This window comes from Medicago truncatula, chromosome 7, assembly GCF_003473485.1.
Source record: "Medicago truncatula cultivar Jemalong A17 chromosome 7, MtrunA17r5.0-ANR, whole genome shotgun sequence".
Lineage (NCBI taxonomy): Eukaryota > Viridiplantae > Streptophyta > Magnoliopsida > Fabales > Fabaceae > Medicago > Medicago truncatula.
This window is the reverse complement of record NC_053048.1, coordinates 9959907-9978485: the sequence shown is the minus strand read 5'-3', so window position 1 is coordinate 9978485 and position 18579 is coordinate 9959907. Positions and strand designations below refer to the sequence as shown.

At 34.8% G+C, this 18579-nt stretch overlaps 2 protein-coding genes across 2 annotated transcripts; both read left to right on the top strand.

Annotated features, from left to right (window-relative positions):
* Nucleotides 1–1928: 1928 nt before the first annotated feature.
* LOC112416566 (nucleolin-like) lies at nucleotides 1929–3728 on the top strand. The gene is made up of 2 exons (XM_024770803.1): nucleotides 1929–2928; nucleotides 3208–3728. The coding sequence occupies exons 1-2, from the start codon at nucleotides 1929–1931 to the stop codon at nucleotides 3726–3728; spliced, it is 1521 nt and encodes a 506-aa protein (XP_024626571.1).
* Nucleotides 3729–9432: 5704 nt separating this feature from the next.
* Nucleotides 9433–17582, top strand: LOC11438343 (probable metal-nicotianamine transporter YSL6). Its single transcript, XM_003622098.4, has 7 exons — nucleotides 9433–10019; nucleotides 12408–12580; nucleotides 13202–13299; nucleotides 13439–13576; nucleotides 15162–15351; nucleotides 16133–16265; nucleotides 16393–17582. Exons 1-7 carry the CDS (start codon nucleotides 9647–9649, stop codon nucleotides 17325–17327), a joined length of 2040 nt encoding a protein of 679 aa, XP_003622146.1. The 5' UTR covers nucleotides 9433–9646; the 3' UTR covers nucleotides 17328–17582.
* The last annotated feature ends 997 nt before the right edge of the window (nucleotides 17583–18579 follow it).

The following is an 18579-nucleotide window of genomic DNA, read 5'->3' as shown; positions in this document are numbered from 1 at the left end:
GAAACAAACTTGATGAAGAAGGTAAGGTTGTCAAAAACAAAGCAAGGTTAGTTGCTCAAGGCTACAACCAACAAGAAGGTATTGACTATGATGAGACCTTTGCACCAGTTGCAAGGTTAGAAGCCATCAGAATTCTTCTTGCATATGATGCACATAAAAGCATTAAACTTTTTCAAATGGATGTGAAAAGTGCATTTTTAAATGGTTTTGTAAATGAAGAAGTTTATGTAAGTCAACCACCTGGATTCATAGACAAAGAAAAACCAAATCATGTTTTCAAATTAACAAAAGCTCTTTATGGTCTTAAACAAGCTCCTAGAGCTTGGTATGACAGACTTAACACATTTTTAATTGAAAATGGATTTTCAAGAGGAAAAATTGATACCACACTTTTTAGAAAAACACATAATACTGACTTACTTATTGTTCAAGTATATGTGGATGACATCATTTTTGGTGCTACTAAAATAAAAATGTGTGAAGAATTTTCCAACCTTACGCAAAGTGAATTTGAGATGAGCATGATGGGTGAACTTGGTTTACAAATCAAACAACATTCAAATGGAATTTTCATAAGTTAAGAAAAGTATGTCAAAGACATTCTTAAGAAATATAAAATGAATGAGGCAAAAATCATGAGCACCCCTATGCATCCATCTTCAAGTTTAGATAAAGATGAGAGTGGAAAATCTATTTCTGAAAAAGAATATAGAGGCATGATAGGTTCATTATTATATTTGACTGCTAGCAGACCTGATATAGTGTTTGCAGTAGGTTTATGTGCTAGATTTCAAACATGTGCAAAAGAATCTCACTTAACTGCAGTTAAAAGAATCTTTAGATATCTAGTAGGTACTACTGATCTTGGCCTTTGGTATAGAAAAGGTTCTAGTTTTGATCTTGTAGCCTATTGTGATGCTGATTATGCTGGAGACAAAGTTGAGAGGAAGAGCACAAGTGGATCCTGTCAATTCTTGGGACAAGCATTGATTGGATGGTCTTGCAGAAAGCAAAACACCATTGCACTCTCCACAACTGAAGCTGAGTATGTATCTGCAGCCAGTTGCTGCTCTCAAATTTTATGGGTAAGAAATCAGCTGGAAGACTACTCTCTAAGGTACACAAGTGTTCCTATTTATTGTGACAATACAAGTGCAATTAATCTTTCTAAGAATCCTATTCAGCATTCTAGGTCTAAGCATATTGAAATAAAACATCATTTCATTAGAGACCATGTTCAGAAAAAGAATATTGCATTAAGCTTTGTTGATACTGAAAATCAATTGGCTGACATTTTCACAAAACCCCTTGTTGAGGATAGATTCAATTTTCTTAAAGAAAAATTGTTAATCATGAAAAATCCCAATAAAGATTGATTACTGATCACTAAGGGCCTTAAACTAAACCCCTTGATGTCATCTGATACAAATCAGATAGATCCATCTCAATCTCACACTCATCAGAATGTTCCTGAGTTCAGAATGTTCATCAGGTCGGAATGTTCAAATGATCAGAATGTTCATTGTAATATTCATACGATCAGAACATTCACAAGTATGTTCATATGAGTTTATCCATTCATGATGTTCATGAAACTCATTTTTGTTCAGAACTTAAATTTTGGGTTAAACAATCTCATGCGTGAAATCTCGTTTTGACTTGTTCCAAAAATCCCTCCATAATCTTAAGCATTTCATCTTCCCAAACGGCTACTTTTTCCTTTCTCTCTCCTAGGCGTGGCTTTTGGCAGTTTTTCATCTTTCCCAATGCTAACTGTCATCATATCACTACTACCTTTTTCCTCTCTTGCACGTTTTGTCTATATAATCAGTTACCAACTCTGATTATTTCACTTCCATCTTATTTCCTAACCTCTCATCTCTCTCTTCGCAAAAATTCAAACTGCTCTGTTCTTCATTTTCTGAAAAATGGCTAGAACCAAAACCACCTCAAAACTTTCTGAAGAACATTCTCAACCACCACCATCCAACACCGCTGCTGATCAATCCTCTGATCAACCCTTGAATGAAACTCCCTTACGCACCGTTCTTAAGGACAAAATCATCCCTGCAACCAAAACTCAAAAATCCTCAAAACCTGGATCTTCTAAATTCATTAGACCTAGAACCAATCCTACCAGACGATCAACAAGGATGAAGAAACCTTTGAAGAAACCAAAGGTATCCCACGTGAATCTAGTCTCTGACGAAGAGAAGAAAGATTCAGGTGTTGATGAAGATTCTGAGGAAGTAACAGAGGAAGACCCAGAGGAAGATGAAGAAGAAGACTCTGAGCAAACTCTCTCTGAAATGATAAAATCAGTGAGAGCATCTTCAAAGAAAGGAAAGAATGTTGCTACTCCCTCTCCTTCCAAAGAAAGCTCATCTTCTCAGGAAGAAAGTGATGAAAATGGTGAATCTGAAGAAAGCTCTCCAAATGAAGAAAAGAAAGTTTCTTCAAAGAAAAGTGGTAATGGAAAGGAGATGGCCAAAGCTGCAGAAAAGATTTATCAAAGGAGAAAGAAGATTGAAAGTGAAGCTTTCTCTATGTCTGAGGAGGAAGATGAACCTGAAGTGGAAAAAGGTTCATCAAAGAAGCATGGAAAAGGTAAGGACATTGCTGCCTTAAAAACATCTAGGGCTGAGAAAATTGCTCTCAGACCTATGAGCAGAACCAAGTATTTCAACCTTGAAAGTCTGGAAACCAAGGCATGGAATATGAAGGAGTTCACTGAACCTCAAGGATGGACCAACTTCATAACTCTTCAAGAACACACCTATGAAGACTTGGTCAGAGAGTTCTACACCAACCTATCAGTTCAGGAAAAGAAGAATGGAAATGAGAAGTTTCTCATCTCATCAGTCAAAGGTGTAAAGATCAAGATGACTCAGGAATTTGTCTCTGAAGCATTTAAGATTCCTAATGAAGGTAATCAGTTATACTCTAGTTTTTGGTTTGATGAGTCTAGAGTTAACCGTAACAAACTCATAGTCAAATACACCAAATAAAATCACACCTTTAACTCCACAAACTTGGAAGATACTCCTAAAATCCTTCACAACATGATTAGGCATTGTCTTTTACCTAGATGTGGATCTTTTGAACTTGTCTCTGATATAGACCTTTGCTTCATCTACCATCTCATGAAAAAGATTAAGTTAAATTTTTGCTTTATCATCATTCAACACATGATTGATTCATGCTTAGCCATAAAACAAACATCTGCTGGACTACCCTATGGAATGCATCTCACTTCCATTTTCCAAAAGGCAAAAGTGCCTCTTGAAGGAGAGAAACGTAAGCTGGATTTTATGACCTTTTCTTCCAAGACCTTAGGTCAACTCCACATTACTTCATCCAACATGCCAGTCTCCAAAACTTCTGGACCCTCTGGATCTGGTAAAAGAATTTCTGATCAGAATGTTCAGATAGCTGTGAAGAAAAGAAGGGTTGAAGAGATTACAGATACCAAAACTCCCTCTCCACCAGCAGAAAATCTGTTTTATGAAGTCTCCAAGCTTGCAAAGGAGATTGTTAAACAAGGAAGCTCACAGTTTAAAGCCTTGATTGGAGAATCTATGACTAAAGAGGATGCTCAAAAGATTGATGATGCATCTCCTCAAGAAGAAGCTGAGAAAGTTAATCAAGCTGAGGAAAGTGAAGAAATCCCTCAAGATGCTGTTCCCAATTCGGTTGATCAAGATCAAAGAGTTGAAGAAAAATATTGAGTTTGATACTCATAATGTTGATGAAGAAACTCAGGAAGTGGCTGAGCTCTTAGCTTCAAACATGAGCACTGAAGAAGAAGCTCAAAATGTGGAGTTCTCAACAGGAATTGATCTCAACATTAAAGATGTCAACAATGACTTCAATGATGAAGTGTTAGCCCAGAATGATGAAGATGTTCATTCATGGCTGATCAAGACAATCTAGAGCTTGATGATCAGCATGCCTCAAATGAACTCCCTCCAAATGGCCAGCTGTTAGTTGATCCAATGCCTTTGGCATCAGGATCTCTGTCCTCTGAGGAGGTACAGCTCATGGCCCAAAATGGTCAGAATGTTAACCCATCATCCTCCACCATGGGATCTGTTGCAGGTGCTAAAAACTTCTTGGTCTCTGACCTCCCTACTCCACACTTCATTCCTTCATCCACTCCACCACCACCACAAATGAAAACCACCACAACAAGCAAGCTTCCAAACATGGCTGCTTTATTTGACTCTCTCAATACCTTTGTGTTTGCAAACAAAGAGAAAGCTGAAGCCTCTGGTCCTACTGAACCTGCTAAGCCTTCAAGAGCAGAGAAGATAGCCTCAAGGGCACTTAGGGTCTCCACCAAGACCCACAAAATTACTTGTGTGCTGGCTGACTGGACTGTCAAAGTTCATGCTCCTGGTTTGGCCATTTCACCTCCAGTATTTGATGACCCCTCCATCTTTGAAGCAGAACCATCTTCTGATTCTGGAGACTCCACTCCATGAATCTTTTCTGGATTCCTCCCTATCCTTTTTGCAGATGACAAAAGGGGGAGAAGCTTTAAGATTCAAAGTTTTTAATTCTTTTTTACTTATAGGCCCTAAGTAGGTATAGGTGATCAATTGTTATTGGGGTTTACAAACTCCATCTTTTGCTTTTGCTTGATCACATGCACTTTGAATTTCTTTTTTGTTTTTGAACCAAATGTATCATGTAATGTACTTCATGTCTTATATCAATGAATGAATATTGATTTTGGTTCAATCTTGTATATTTTTATATTATGCAATATATTATGAAATTGAGGGGGAGCTTTTTAAAGTTCTTAAAAACTCTGCATAATGGATTATAAAAATGAGGGGGCGCATTAAAATAAATTTTTAAGCTCTGTTATTCTTAATATATATAATCAAAATCCTTAATCCTAAATCATAAGTTTATCATCTTCAAAAAAGGGGAGATTGTTGAGGCAAAATCCCTAATTAATTTTAAAGATAATAAACCAATATGATTAAAGAATTAATGGACTTTGATTAATTCTTTGGTATTTAACTTGTGCTCTTGAGTGTTTTACTAAGACAGGAACAATGTTTAAATCATACCAAGAATCAAGAAATCAAAGGACATTTGAATTCATGATCTAACACTGAGGTCAGAAAGTTAGATCAGAATGTTGCTTGAAGATCAGAATGTTCAAGCAGAGATCAGAAGGTTGTTCTTAAACAAGCCAATAGTCTCAAGAACTTTGATCAAAGGTCATGCAAGGCACATGTGACATGGGTATATGTCCAGGAAAGTACATTTGCATGGATCAATCAAGCAATAAAGGCATATACAAGGATTATGTCAAAGAAGGCATTCATTGTTCATTTAAGACTATGAACATTGATGTACTAGGAATATTTCACAAGGGAATATCATCCTAGATGTTATTATCACTGCTCTTCATCATTGTTTCACTATTAGGATTTGATTACATCAAATGATAGTCTTACAAATCATCCTAAGTGAAACAGATGGAACATTCTGATGATCAGAATGTTCAAGCTCAGCTCATGCTTACTTTATGAACAGTATAGTAGGTGAAAAGCAAAAAGCAAAAGCAAAGCAAATCTGTCATCTTCAACAAGAGATAGACACGTCTGAGAGTTGGTACTGAACAAGGACAACACAATCTCTCAAAGCATGGGCATGAAGATGCAGAATCCCACTAAATCCTCCTGCACCGCTTCCAAGACAAAATCTGGGAAAGGAACATTCTGATGTATGAAGAAAAGTCCATACATTGGTTATTGTCCAGAAATTCATATGAAAAACATATGCATAGCCCAGAACTTCATGTGTTCATTCATACGTGATGAACCCAGATGAAGAACATGATAAACCCAGATGAAGATCATCATGAACACAACAACATTATGATGTTCATCAGAGATCAGAATGTTTGCCCAGAATTTCAAGTTAAAGCTTGTGGGACCCAGGACACATGGCATAACACCATTGGACATCCTACAACGACTATATGAGCCCAAAGACTCTATAAATAGAGATCAAGGCATTAGCAAAACTTGCACCATTGCAAAGCATACAAGAAAACAACAAAGATTGTTTGAAGCTCTTGCAAAACTGAAATTGATCAATCTCTAAGGCTTTCGTTTACTTAGTGCAAATCAATACTCCCTGTTATCTGAAAGATAACTTCTTCCTTCTCTTCTCTTCTGTTTGATTCAACAAGCATTCAACCTCCATACAAATTGTAACAAAGTCTCATCTAGCTTTAGGGGTACTAAAGTGTTAGTTTGAGCAAAGGTTGTAAAAGTCTAAGTGGTTAACTTAGCAACAAGGTGCAAGCCTGCTGAGGCTTAGAGAATACAGAGTTGTAATTGTTCAGGTGAACAAGATTGTAAGGTGCAGGACTTGAGAGGTTATCTCAAGCACCATAGTGGAAACTCTCACAAGATTGTGAGGAGTGGACTAGCCCACGTTGGGTGAACCACTATAATTCTCTGTGTGTTCTTTTCTTCTTCTCTATACTCGTTAATTATAGTTCACACAACACACACTTGCACATTTACCTTATTAATATGTTTTTGCATATGAACTTCAGAACGTTCTGAAGTCAGAAAGTTAACTTAACTATTCCAAGTAGACAGCTTGAGAATCATTTTTAAGTTTCAGGATAAATTTTAAAGGGTCACAATTCAAACCCCCCTTCCTTGTGACTATTTTATCTACTTCAACACCTTGTGCTCTAGGGACTATATTGTTATATAATTTCATTTTGGCTTTTTCAAAAAAAAAAAAAAAAATCATAAATTTGTAAATGTAGTTTATGAAAAATAATTTATGATTGTTAATGAGAATTTATAAATTAACATAAAAACTTATTTATTTGCATAAATTGTTTTGCATAACTTATTTATAAATGTTAATGAGAATTTATAAATTAACATAAAAAATTTGCTAGTAAAAGTTCTTGTAGTCCTTTTGCCTATCGGTAATTAATTCCATTTCCATAAAACATATTAATTAGGAACTATCTTTTAGTATTTTTTTCTTTAAAAGAAAAATCTCTTAGTATTTTTGACCAGTAACAAATAAATATCTTTGACTCTCGTTAAGAACCTCCAAAACAAGTATGGTACAGTAACGTAACGAATGAAATTGATCATATAAAATGTCGTGCCGTTTGCAACTTGGTGTGATCACAAATTCCATACACACAACACAAGTTGTTTATCCTTGCTGCCACTTCTTCCCCATAAATTTAAAAGGGTCTTGTTATCGAGTATATTTGAACATTTTTTAAGCATATCAAAACAAGCAATTATTTTTTTAAAAAATAAAATATTTTGATTTTCAATGCATTGATTACACGCATTTTTATAAATACTTATTATTTATAGTCTTTAAAAAATACCTCGAAGACACTAGTTAACATTTCCCAATTTAAAAACAGAGGTACAATTCCATATAATAAAAAGTCATAATCTCAACATTATCACCAACCCCTCAAAATTTCTTTTTTGTTATCACCAACCCTAACCAATCAGTTACCTTTCATTGTCACATCTCACAAACTACCATATTTTGTCATTTTGTTGTATATTTTTTTGTTATAAAGAGCCATACTCTCTTAATTAGATTCCCACTAAATTGTTTTTCATAAAAAAAAAATCCACTAAATTGTTTCATTTTCATATTAATGTACCTCAATCAGATAAAATATAACCTCTCAAAAAAAGATAAAATATAAGAACAAAAATTATAAGTAATGCTTTAAATTAATATGTGGATATATGTTATAAATTTTATTGATAGCGCTATTTCAAAAGATGAGCCTAGATATCCAATAAAATCATTATAGTCTATACTAAAAAAATATTATATCCAAGAATATATATGGATAAGAGGAAGAAATTGCAAGAGTCTTTTCAACCTTAAAAACGAGTGTTAAATCTCTTAAAAATAAACTTTTCCTTTTGATGTGATTTTATTCAACTAAAAAATTAATGCTTGCAGCTGCACGCAAAAGATACATAGTTCTCATAAAAAAGAGTCGTTATAATCTCTATTTATTTATAAAATAGCCTCCAAATATATTAAACTTATATAAAAATATCTCTAATTATGTTTTATTAATAATTTTGTAATATAATCTCCTACAAATTGACTCAGTTGATACAAAGTTGACTCATTTTTAAAATTATAATTTCAAGTCATGCATGCAACCAACACTCATAAAATTTAGGCTTAAATATGTAAGTCGTCCTTGTAATTTGACGTATTTTTGATTTTCGGCCCTATATATTATTATTTTTTCTTCCTAAAACAACCCCAGTAAATTAATAACTTTTTGCTTTTCGTCCCTCCCATCAAACTCTGTTACAAAAACGTCTTGCTGGCTAACGGTGTGTGATGCGGTGGATGCTGACTTGGATAAACACGTTTATGTGGATTGACAGATGATCCCTAACAAGAAAGCAAACACAAGAACAACAAAGAATTAGAATTTGTTTTGCATATGAAATTATGATGGGAAATAGCATATTTTGACATTATTAAAGCAATACAACACTTTGACATTAGATATTGCATATGGACAGGAGCATATGGAAGTGTATACAAGACTCAATTACCATGTGACAAAGTTGTCGCCTTAAAGAAACTTCACATCTATGAAGCAGAGGTGCCATCTTTTGATGCGAGTTTCAAAAATGAAGCGAGAATATTATAAAAAATAAATCACATAAATATTGTTAAGCTTTATGGATTATGATTGTACAAAAGAATCATGTTTTTGATCTATCAATACGTGAGAAAGGAAGTTTGTTCTCGTTTTTGTATGATGATGTAGAAGTTGTGGAATTCAATTGGAGAAAAAGACTTAATGAATGATAAAAATATTGTTAACAGGGCATGTGATTTAGGGATGCAGAAGAAGAAAAATATGACAAAGAGGAAGAAGATGGAAACAACAAGGGTTTTTAATTTTAAATTCGTGATTTTTAATTTCGTTTCTCTGTAACTTTTAGTTTTTAGTTTTTGTCCCAGTAATATAGTCAGGGACCATCTGGAAGGTCACCTAAATTTCAACTTTGTTATTTAGTTTTTTATTTTAATTTCGTCCATTTGTACCTTTTGTTTTTGGTTTTGGTCCTCGTAACAGAATTTGACAGAAGAGACAAAAAACAAAAAATTATTAACTTACATGGATTGTTTTAAAAAAATAAAAGATACCTAAACGAAAATAAAAATACGTAAAATTACAAAGACGAATTACATATTTAAACCTGAAATACAATATTTTCTTAATAAAAAAACCACAAAGTTCAACTCATCTAAATTTTTTCCTTATTTAAAGAACTTATCTAACTTTTATTTCACAACAAAAAAATAAAAAATAAAAAATTTCATATACGCAACAAACTCACGCAAATTAGTACAGTAGTAAAACTAACCGAACACACCACCATATTGAGATTCATAACAAATTCAAGCACAAAAATTTCCTCATCGCTCGTCACATCCTTCCCCCATTCCCAATAATTTCATCTCTTCCTAAAAATTCCAAATCCATCACTTTCTCATCTTGTTATCACCGTTATTATTTATTACTCATCAACACTATTATTCACAATCTCAGATTCACCATTTTTCCATCATCATGGGTACAGAAACAACATCAATGGACATAACAGAACCATTGATACAACAAGAACAACAACAAAACAACAACGAAAAGAAGAATGAATTTCTAACCGAACCTGTTCCTGAATGGAAAGAACAAATAACAATTAGAGGGTTAGTTGTGAGTGGTGTTTTGGGGTGTTTGTTTTGTATCATAACACATAAATTGAATCTCACTGTTGGGATTATTCCTTCTCTTAACGTTGCTGCTGGTTTGCTTGGTTTCTTCTTTGTTAAAACATGGACTGGTTTGTTGATGAAGTTGGGGATTGTTACTAAGCCTTTTACTAGACAGGAGAATACTGTTATTCAGACTTGTGTTGTTGCTTGCTATGGTCTTTCCTTCAGTGGTAATGTTTTTATTTTTTTATTTTACAGTTTTGACTTTAAGGGTGTTTCTTGTTTTTGTGATTTGGTTTGATTAGATTGGTTTTAGTTTTCATGTGGATGTATGTTGTTTTTTCGGAAATTCGGTATTTGGCTCAATGACCAACTAATCCAGGGGACCTCGGGCTCAATGACCAACTAATCCTGGGGGACCTCGGTATCTGGCTTAATGACCGACTATTCCTGGAGACTCGGTATCTGGTTTAATGACCTTGGTATCTGGCTTGATGACTGACTATTCCTGGAGACTTTGGTATCTGGCTCAATGACCGACTAATCCAGGGGACCTCGGTACCTGGGTCTAGGGGACCTCGGTATCTGGCTCAATGACCGACTAATTCTGGGGGACCAGTTGAAGCCCGAGCAAACTTTGGTATGAACTGATCCAACACAGAAATTGTTGGCATCTAGGGGATTCAAACCTTAGACCTAGAGAGGGCTACACTCTTAGGTCCCAAGCCTGCACCACTAGGCCCTCTGGGGTTTCTTGTAGATTTGACCATTCTAATGTTAACTTTATAGTGCAGCCGATTTAGGCCGTTATGAGAATGATTTACAACTTGCTGCATTGTAAAACTGACTATAGATGATTCAAGTTAGTGATTTGAGTTTAATTAGTTTAGTTTTGTTTGAGTTATCTTTTGGATGTATCTGATTCGACAAAAATGTTTCCTCTACATCCGGATTTACAGTGTATCTGACATTAGGCCGTTGCATTAAGAGAGACTCAATGGGTGTTAGCTTGTTTTTCATTTTTTCTAATTTATTTTGATTAGCTTGGTTTTTTTCGTGTGGATGTTAAAGTAGATTGGTCCAATTGGTAAGGAATGGATTTTACTGAGATAACATAAGGACTTAGAGTCCAAATCCAACTGCCGATGTACCTTAGAATACATTGTTGATCGTTAATATGTAAATTCATGTATTAGCTCTCTCTGAGCTTGGAGTTTTCCCTGGCCCTGATGAGCCACCTATACGTTATAGATAAATAAAACGGTTTTCTTGTGGATGTATGTGATTTAACCAAAATGGTTTCTTTACAGCTGACTTTATAGTGCAACTAACTGTTGGCCATTGAATTAAGAGAACGGCATATGCTCTGCTGTGCTATAAATCCTATTGTAGAGGTTTTAAATCTGTGATTTGACTGTTATAATGGTGAATTGAACTTTAGATTTTCTGATTTCTTTTGTCTGTTGTGTGCTGCATGAGCTTGATGCTTTTGTGAAAGATATGTGTCTTGCTTGTGATTAGGTTGCTGAAGATGAGAAAGGCTGGTAGATTTTGTTAACTAAATTCAGGATCTGTATGGTTTTTTGTGAAGACTTTGTCTTATTTCATTTGTTGATTTCACTTTTAATTACAAAATTGCCACATTGTTTTTGTTATGTTTATTGTTTTCAAAGATTTGCATATAAAACTGAAAAAACAAAAACAAATTAAAACAGGAACAAAACGAAAATAAAGTGACAATTTTGTGGTTAAAAGTAAAAACAAAATGTTTTCTGATTCTGAGGTCAGTTATCTAGTAAGATATGTTTTTCGGCTATGTTTGTTCTCACTAGAGCCTTTTCAATGTGTGGATTGGGCTTACAAATTAGGGACTCAGTTACACTCTACACTCTTTTGATTTGTATGTAGTTCTGTTGTTGTTGTGCAACCTGTTTACGAATTTGGGTATGCCAAGGACATTTTATCTCACAAAAATGAATCCAGGTGGAGGTTCTAAAAGTAAAGGCATAGTTAAAAAAACAAACATAAAAAGACATTTATTTGTCACCTAGCTATTTATGCAACTTAGTTCACATCTGTATAATATAGTCTTACTCTTAACTTTGTTTGATGTGTTATGAATTTAACTGTATTATTTTCATTGTCATTGATGTTTATATCCATTTACTTGTTTCTATCTCATAAAAATAAATAAATGAAGTTGACACATCTGCATGCGAAATTGAAGGGACGTGAGTACTTGCTACTTCCAGTTCTGAATCTGAAGAGCTATAGTATATTTGAAGTTGGAGCTTTGTCCCTTGGGCTTAAAAGGCTCTTGCCTTTGAGCTGACACCTCATTGACAAAATCTTTGTGTTTGGTTTCCTTAGAAAACTATTGTTTTAAGAGCGCTTTAATACACTCAAAATCTTTCTATGAAAAAAGGAAAAACATAGTGAAAGCTAAAATGTGGCTGCTTACTTTATTATAGTGTTGCACGTGTATTTTGTTCGATTTTTGTGTGAATTCTAGTTAAGCAATCTAGTTTAACTTTGTACCTCTCAGTGCCTCTGATGTTGGTGAACTTGTTTTTCCCCTGTCAATTTGCATAATGTGCTGATCGTGATATTGTTGACAGGGGGGTTTGGTTCATCCTTGCTTGCAATGGATCAAAGAACATATGAACTCATTGGCCCGGATTATCCTGGTAATAGAGCTGAAGATGTTAAAAATCCAGGCTTGGGATGGATGATCGGTTTCATGTTTGTTGTCAGTTTCCTTGGCCTTTTTAGTCTCGTGCCACTTCGTAAGGTAATTTGCAAGATTTCTTTTCCTTTCTTTAGGTTTATTTTTCAACTGTTGATAAAATGAGAGTACTAATCTTTATCAGCTTTCTCTGAGGTTTTATTGCTGAGTATTTGACATTCTATAGGAATGCTTTTAATGCTTTTATTAGATCTTTTATTCAAAACCATACAAAAGCTTGTTGATGAATGTTTGATTGTCTAATGTGCCAAACACAATTCTCCCATCGTCCTGTTTATTTCTTGCTTGGGACGAAAGTACCAACTTGTGAGGAGACATATATGGTCCAAGTCGTATGCATTGTTTCTGTTCTGCGTGAAAATGCGAGCATTTCTGTGTTAAATACTAGATGGAAAAATACGAATTAAGGGGAATCGTGTAATTTAAAAAAATCTTTTATTAGGTTTTTATTCAACAAAAAAAAAATGGAATCATTTTAGTAGTGTATCTAATGAGTGATGAGTGATGACACATGTGAATATAATAGTTGAATTGATGGGAGTGCATTTGGTTAATGCTTTGGTACTTTTTTATATAGAGGTATAACCTCTTTTTCTTCAATCTATTACATGTATGATATACCACTTCCTTTACCAATGTATTTAGTATCTGTGAATTCAATTTCAGGTTATGGTCTTGGATTATAAGCTTACATATCCCAGTGGAACAGCCACAGCAATGCTCATTAACAGTTTCCATACAAAAACGGGAGCAGAACTTGCAGGGTATACTAATTTTACTACTCAGAAGCTTTTTCTATCGTGCACCTTGAACTCTTTTTATCCTCTTAGTGTTTATGAATAGATTGTTTTTGTTACTATTTTGTTTATTTACTATTATTTTTTTGTTATGAGAATATTACAGGAACCAAGTTCGACAACTTGGAAAGTATTTAAGCATAAGTTTCTTCTGGAGTTGCTTTAAGTGGTTTTTCAGTGGTATTGGAGATTCATGTGGATTTGACAATTTCCCTAGCTTTGGTTTGACACTATTTAAGAACACGTACGACTCTTCTACTTTTGGCTTTCTCTTGATCTGAATTCAATTTAGACTATGTTTGGATAAACAGCTGGATTAAGTGCCTATAGTATAAACACTTATCATACAAGTGCTTATATATACGCTATATCTATAACAAAAGATATAATAAAGTCAAACTGTTTTCATATAAACTATAAGTTGTTTTCATAAGCTCTTCCAATAAGTCTCAAAAAGTCCTTATGCCTGACTATAACCTCAAACTTAATGAATGAATAAATACAATTACTTATGCTTGTAGTGAAATCTCTATGCACTTGAAAATACTGAAACAACATAATTATGATGATTATAGATTTTTATACCTTCTCAAGAAATTGATGAGGAGAGTCATAATTTCTTCTATTGGTGATAGAACTCAACCCTTAGCCACCACCATAATACAGACATGAGGGTTGAATTTCTATGGTCACATGAATGTCTTAGAATAGTTGCATGTTGTTACAAATTGAGGGAGAGTGGCAGATCCAAATTGGGTTTCATATCATGAGCACGATAAAATTGTATCTATTGTTTGAACATGGCCTGCGCTTGTCTCAGACTAGTTAATTGCCGGGCATTTACATGAACACTATAGTTAGATAGATTAGGAGAAAATAACAGAAAGGGGTTATTAAGTGATGTGAAGCTTCATTATACATTGCAATTTGGCCTAGGCCAACTCAAATGCCATTGTAGATTTCCAAATCAATGGGTTTGCTGCTTTTGACTCTTTCTAACATTGTTTGGAACTGGTTAAAGTTTATTAATCACCCTCTGAGAAAAGGCAACAGAGACCACAAGCATTGAATGACTGACATACATAACATAATGCCGATATCATAGTATTAATGGTGTCATCTGTGTTCGCAGTGCCACATCGACTAAAGGCATAACCTAGGTAGTTTTAATAAGGTTTGAGCAGTCCTGACCTTATAAATTAGTTTTGTAGGGTTGACTGGTTGAGTATGACCGGAAACATAAATTCTACGATGATGCTAGAGAATCAGATCCATTATTGGGAAAATATCTCAGTTATTCTAGATGGATTTGTTCATTATTCAAATATCCAAGCATGAGGGTGTGTGTTGAGATCCCTGTTATTGCACTTGCTTTAGTCCATGCTTAAGATGCCGAGTCCTATGTGTGAGGAATCATGAGGTGAGAGGTTGTGTTGAAAGCCCCACATTGACTTAAAAAAATTAGGCAGTTCACATCTTACAAGTTTTTTAGGGTTTAGTAAGCACCAAACCAAATTTCTAAGAACCTCTATTGTCCATTTGTAGTGACTCTACAACCCTCTAAACTTTTGCTGGTGGGGTGCAATGCATTACAAGTGGCAACAACTTCCCGTAATAGTCTATTCATTTTTCTTAATTCTATACAGTTGCTCTAGGTTTTACTTTGTGATGGTTTCTATTTCTTTTAGCTGCATCTTAAAACGAACATTTCTTCATGAATACCTTGACAAATTTTTCTGTACTGAATAGATATTTATTCTTGAGTAGCAAGTGATGTGTCTGATGTGTAATTAATTTCCAGGTACTAACATCGCATTCTTTTTATGCAGATTCTACTTTGACTTCAGTCCAACTTATGTTGGATGTGGTCTTATCTGTCCTCATATAGTCAATTGCTCAGTTCTCCTTGGAGCTATTGTATCATGGGGTTTCCTGTGGCCTTTCGTCTCAAAGCATGCCGGGGACTGGTATCCAGCTGACCTTGGTAACAATGATTTCAAAGGTCTTTATGGATACAAGGTATGGCAAAGCAGGTTACCTTGCAGAATATCAATTTTTTTATCTTCATGGCAACACTACGTGTGATAGCTCTGTGCCAAGAATAAAAGGAGTAAAGCCTTGTTATTTTGTCTAAAGTGCAAGTATAAATTTGAAAATGATATAATGTTTTAATTCCAATTAAGCTTAATTGCTGTTTGGTCTCCTTACTTTCACTCGCTCATATAATTGGTCCCCTTTTTAAAATCCAGAATTTTGGTCCCTCACTCAAATAGTCAGATTTTTACCCGAAAATTAATGCGGTAAATTTTTGTTGACGTGGCATAAAACTTACTGATGTGGAATAATCCGGGTTTATTTATAAACTCAATAAGACTTGCTACATCACCACTTTTAGGTCCAAAAATCCGAGTGAGAGACAAAAAAACTGGATTTTAATAAGGGGGACCAATTTTGTGAGTGAATCAAATCAAGGGAACCAAAATTGCAATTAAGTCTTCCAATTATCAATTTTTTTTAAAAAAACGAAATTAGAGTGCTGAAGCATTACATGACAATTTTTGACATGTTGGCATCCGAAAAACCACCACCTATTACTTCCAACTATCAATTGACATATATGATATTTATCTTCTGTGTTTTAACTTTATAGTCCAAAAAAGAAAATAGCTAATAACATATCATAAATTGTAAAAAAATAAAAAATCATAAATAATGTTAGACCAGCATCAATACTGAGATTTCAAATATTACTGTCATAATGTGATCGATATGCACAATATCCTTGTCATGTTTTGTGCAGGTATTTATATCTATTGCCCTTATTTTAGGGGACGGTATTTACAATCTTGTGAAGATTATAATGATAACCGTTAGGGAGATGTGGAGGACAAGATCCAAACAGAACAGCCTTCCCGTTGTGGCTGAGGTTCTTGGTGAGTAAAATCAACTACATTTGAAATATTTCTTTTGATGACCATGATTTCTTTAACTTTTTTTATTGTAATCAAATTCTGAACATAAAAGTTAATTTGATTTTATTCTCCATATTCCTGATCTCAGATGGTGATAATTCTGAACTGCATTTAGAAGAAAAGAAGAGGAATGAAATATTTTTGAAGGACGGGATACCGACCTGGATTGCAGCCTCTGGATATGTGGGTTTGGCAGCGATATCCATCACAGTAATACCAATTATTTTCCCTCCTCTCAAATGGTACTTGGTTCTGGGCTCTTACATCCTTGCCCCTGCCTTAGCCTTTTGCAACTCATACGGCACAGGGCTCACAGACTGGAGTTTGGCATCCACGTACGGTAAAATCGGTCTTTTCATCATTGCGGCAGCAGTTGGCACAAACGGTGGTGTAATTGCCGGTGTAGCATCTTGTGCTGTCATGATGTCCATCGTTGCTACCGCAGCCGATCTCATGCAAGATTTCAAGACCGGTTACCTAACCCTCTCATCAGCCAAATCCATGTTTGTGAGTCAGTTGATAGGAACAGCTATGGGCTGTATAATTGCTCCCCTCACATTCTGGATGTTCTGGACTGCCTTCGATATAGGATCACCTGATGGCCCTTACAAAGCACCATACGCCGTTATATTCAGGGAAATGGCCATTCTCGGTGTTGAGGGGTTCTCAGAGCTTCCAAAGTATTGCATGGAAATGTGTGGCGGTTTCTTCGCTGCAGCATTGGCTATCAATCTTTTAAGGGACGTGACTCCAAAGAAATACTCGCAATACATTCCTATTCCAATGGCAATGGCAGTTCCTTTCTACATTGGTGCTTACTTTGCAGTCGATATGTTTATCGGAACTGTAATATTGTTTGTGTGGGAACAATTGAATCGAAAAGATGCAGAAGACTATGCTGGAGCCGTTGCTTCTGGTTTGATATGTGGTGATGGAATATGGACTATTCCTTCAGCAGTTCTCTCTATTTTGAGGATTAATCCACCAATTTGCATGTACTTCGGGCCTTCCGCAAGCAGCTGAGTTAGAGTTAGCACTCAACTTTCCTCGCCCAACACAGTTTCTGAAATGTACTTCCGGGTCGAAAAAATTGTGTTTTCTCAGATATGCACATCCAAAGTAAATTTAGGTGTGGAAAAAGTTACTTCAGCTGAGTTAAGCATATTTGATGTTGTCTTTGAAACCTTAATGTTAGTTGGTTTATGTCTGTAAATATGCATGGATCTGGATGTAAGATCAAAAGGGAATATCTATTATTTAGTTTCATTTATTTACCTCTTTGCACATGTCTAAGTAAATATTAGGGGAAACTAATTTGACCCTCCAAGGGAGGGGAAGGGTGCCTTCATTATGTTGGTTAGTTTTATATTGCATTCAAATTCGATACAATGCATGAAATGACTCTGATGATTTAAATAAATGCCCAATTTAATTTGAATATTTTATATGATAGATCTTCAATTTCATACATTTTTTATTAATTTCATGAATCAAATTGTACAAGACTAAATTGATGAAGCACACAATTTTTTGTTGGAAAATGAGATTTTATAAGTATCATATTTTTAAGAGACCAAGTCAGGTGATATATCTCTTGCAAACTCTCTCTTTTTTTTTTTAATGGTGGCCGGGGTTCGAACCCCAAACCTTGCATATATTATGCATTGTTCATACCAACTGAGCTAAGTTCACGCGGACTCTTGCAAACTCTTTCATTAATATAATGTGCAGGATGGTGTGGAATCAAATTAATATAATGTTTTAATAACGACTTGTCATTATTTGTTAAAAAATTGCTCTTCTCTCTTTCAAAATTACTCATTCCCTTGGCCCAGTAGAAGTTAAGTCATGCTCGGCATTTTTCAATGGTAGTTAACTCACGCTGATACTTTTTAGGTCGCCCTGAGACGAGCTACAAATGAAGCATCACTCTTTGCTGACAACGATCGTGGAGAAGACTAAGGTGATATATATATATATATATGGTTTTGCTAGAAGACACATTTTATGAAGATGTCTTTTAGCAAGTTAATCTACGAGGATTTCCTAAAAGACACCAACTAATTTTTAAGGTGTCTTTTATCAAAGTTATAACTAAAAAGTGGAAATCACACCTTGAGGTGTGGATTGCTAAGAGACACCTTCATGGGTGGCTTCTAGCAAAACCCATATATATATATATATATATATATATATATATATATATATAGGAAATTGCTTCTTCACACGACACAATTACATGCACGAGAACGCACGACACGCGCATAAACCTTGG

Excerpts from the sequence above, each read along its gene's own strand:
- LOC112416566 (XM_024770803.1), top strand. The coding sequence starts at position 1,929 with ATGGCTAGAACCAAAACCACCTCAAAACTTTCTGAAGAACATTCTCAA. Across the intron at positions 2,929-3,207 it reads ATTTAAGATTCCTAATGAAG|CCATAAAACAAACATCTGCT; the intron begins GTAATCAGTTAT and ends ATTCATGCTTAG.
- LOC11438343 (XM_003622098.4), top strand. The coding sequence starts at position 9,647 with ATGGGTACAGAAACAACATCAATGGACATAACAGAACCATTGATACAA. Across the intron at positions 10,020-12,407 it reads CTATGGTCTTTCCTTCAGTG|GGGGGTTTGGTTCATCCTTG; the intron begins GTAATGTTTTTA and ends TATTGTTGACAG. Across the intron at positions 15,352-16,132 it reads AAGGTCTTTATGGATACAAG|GTATTTATATCTATTGCCCT; the intron begins GTATGGCAAAGC and ends TGTTTTGTGCAG.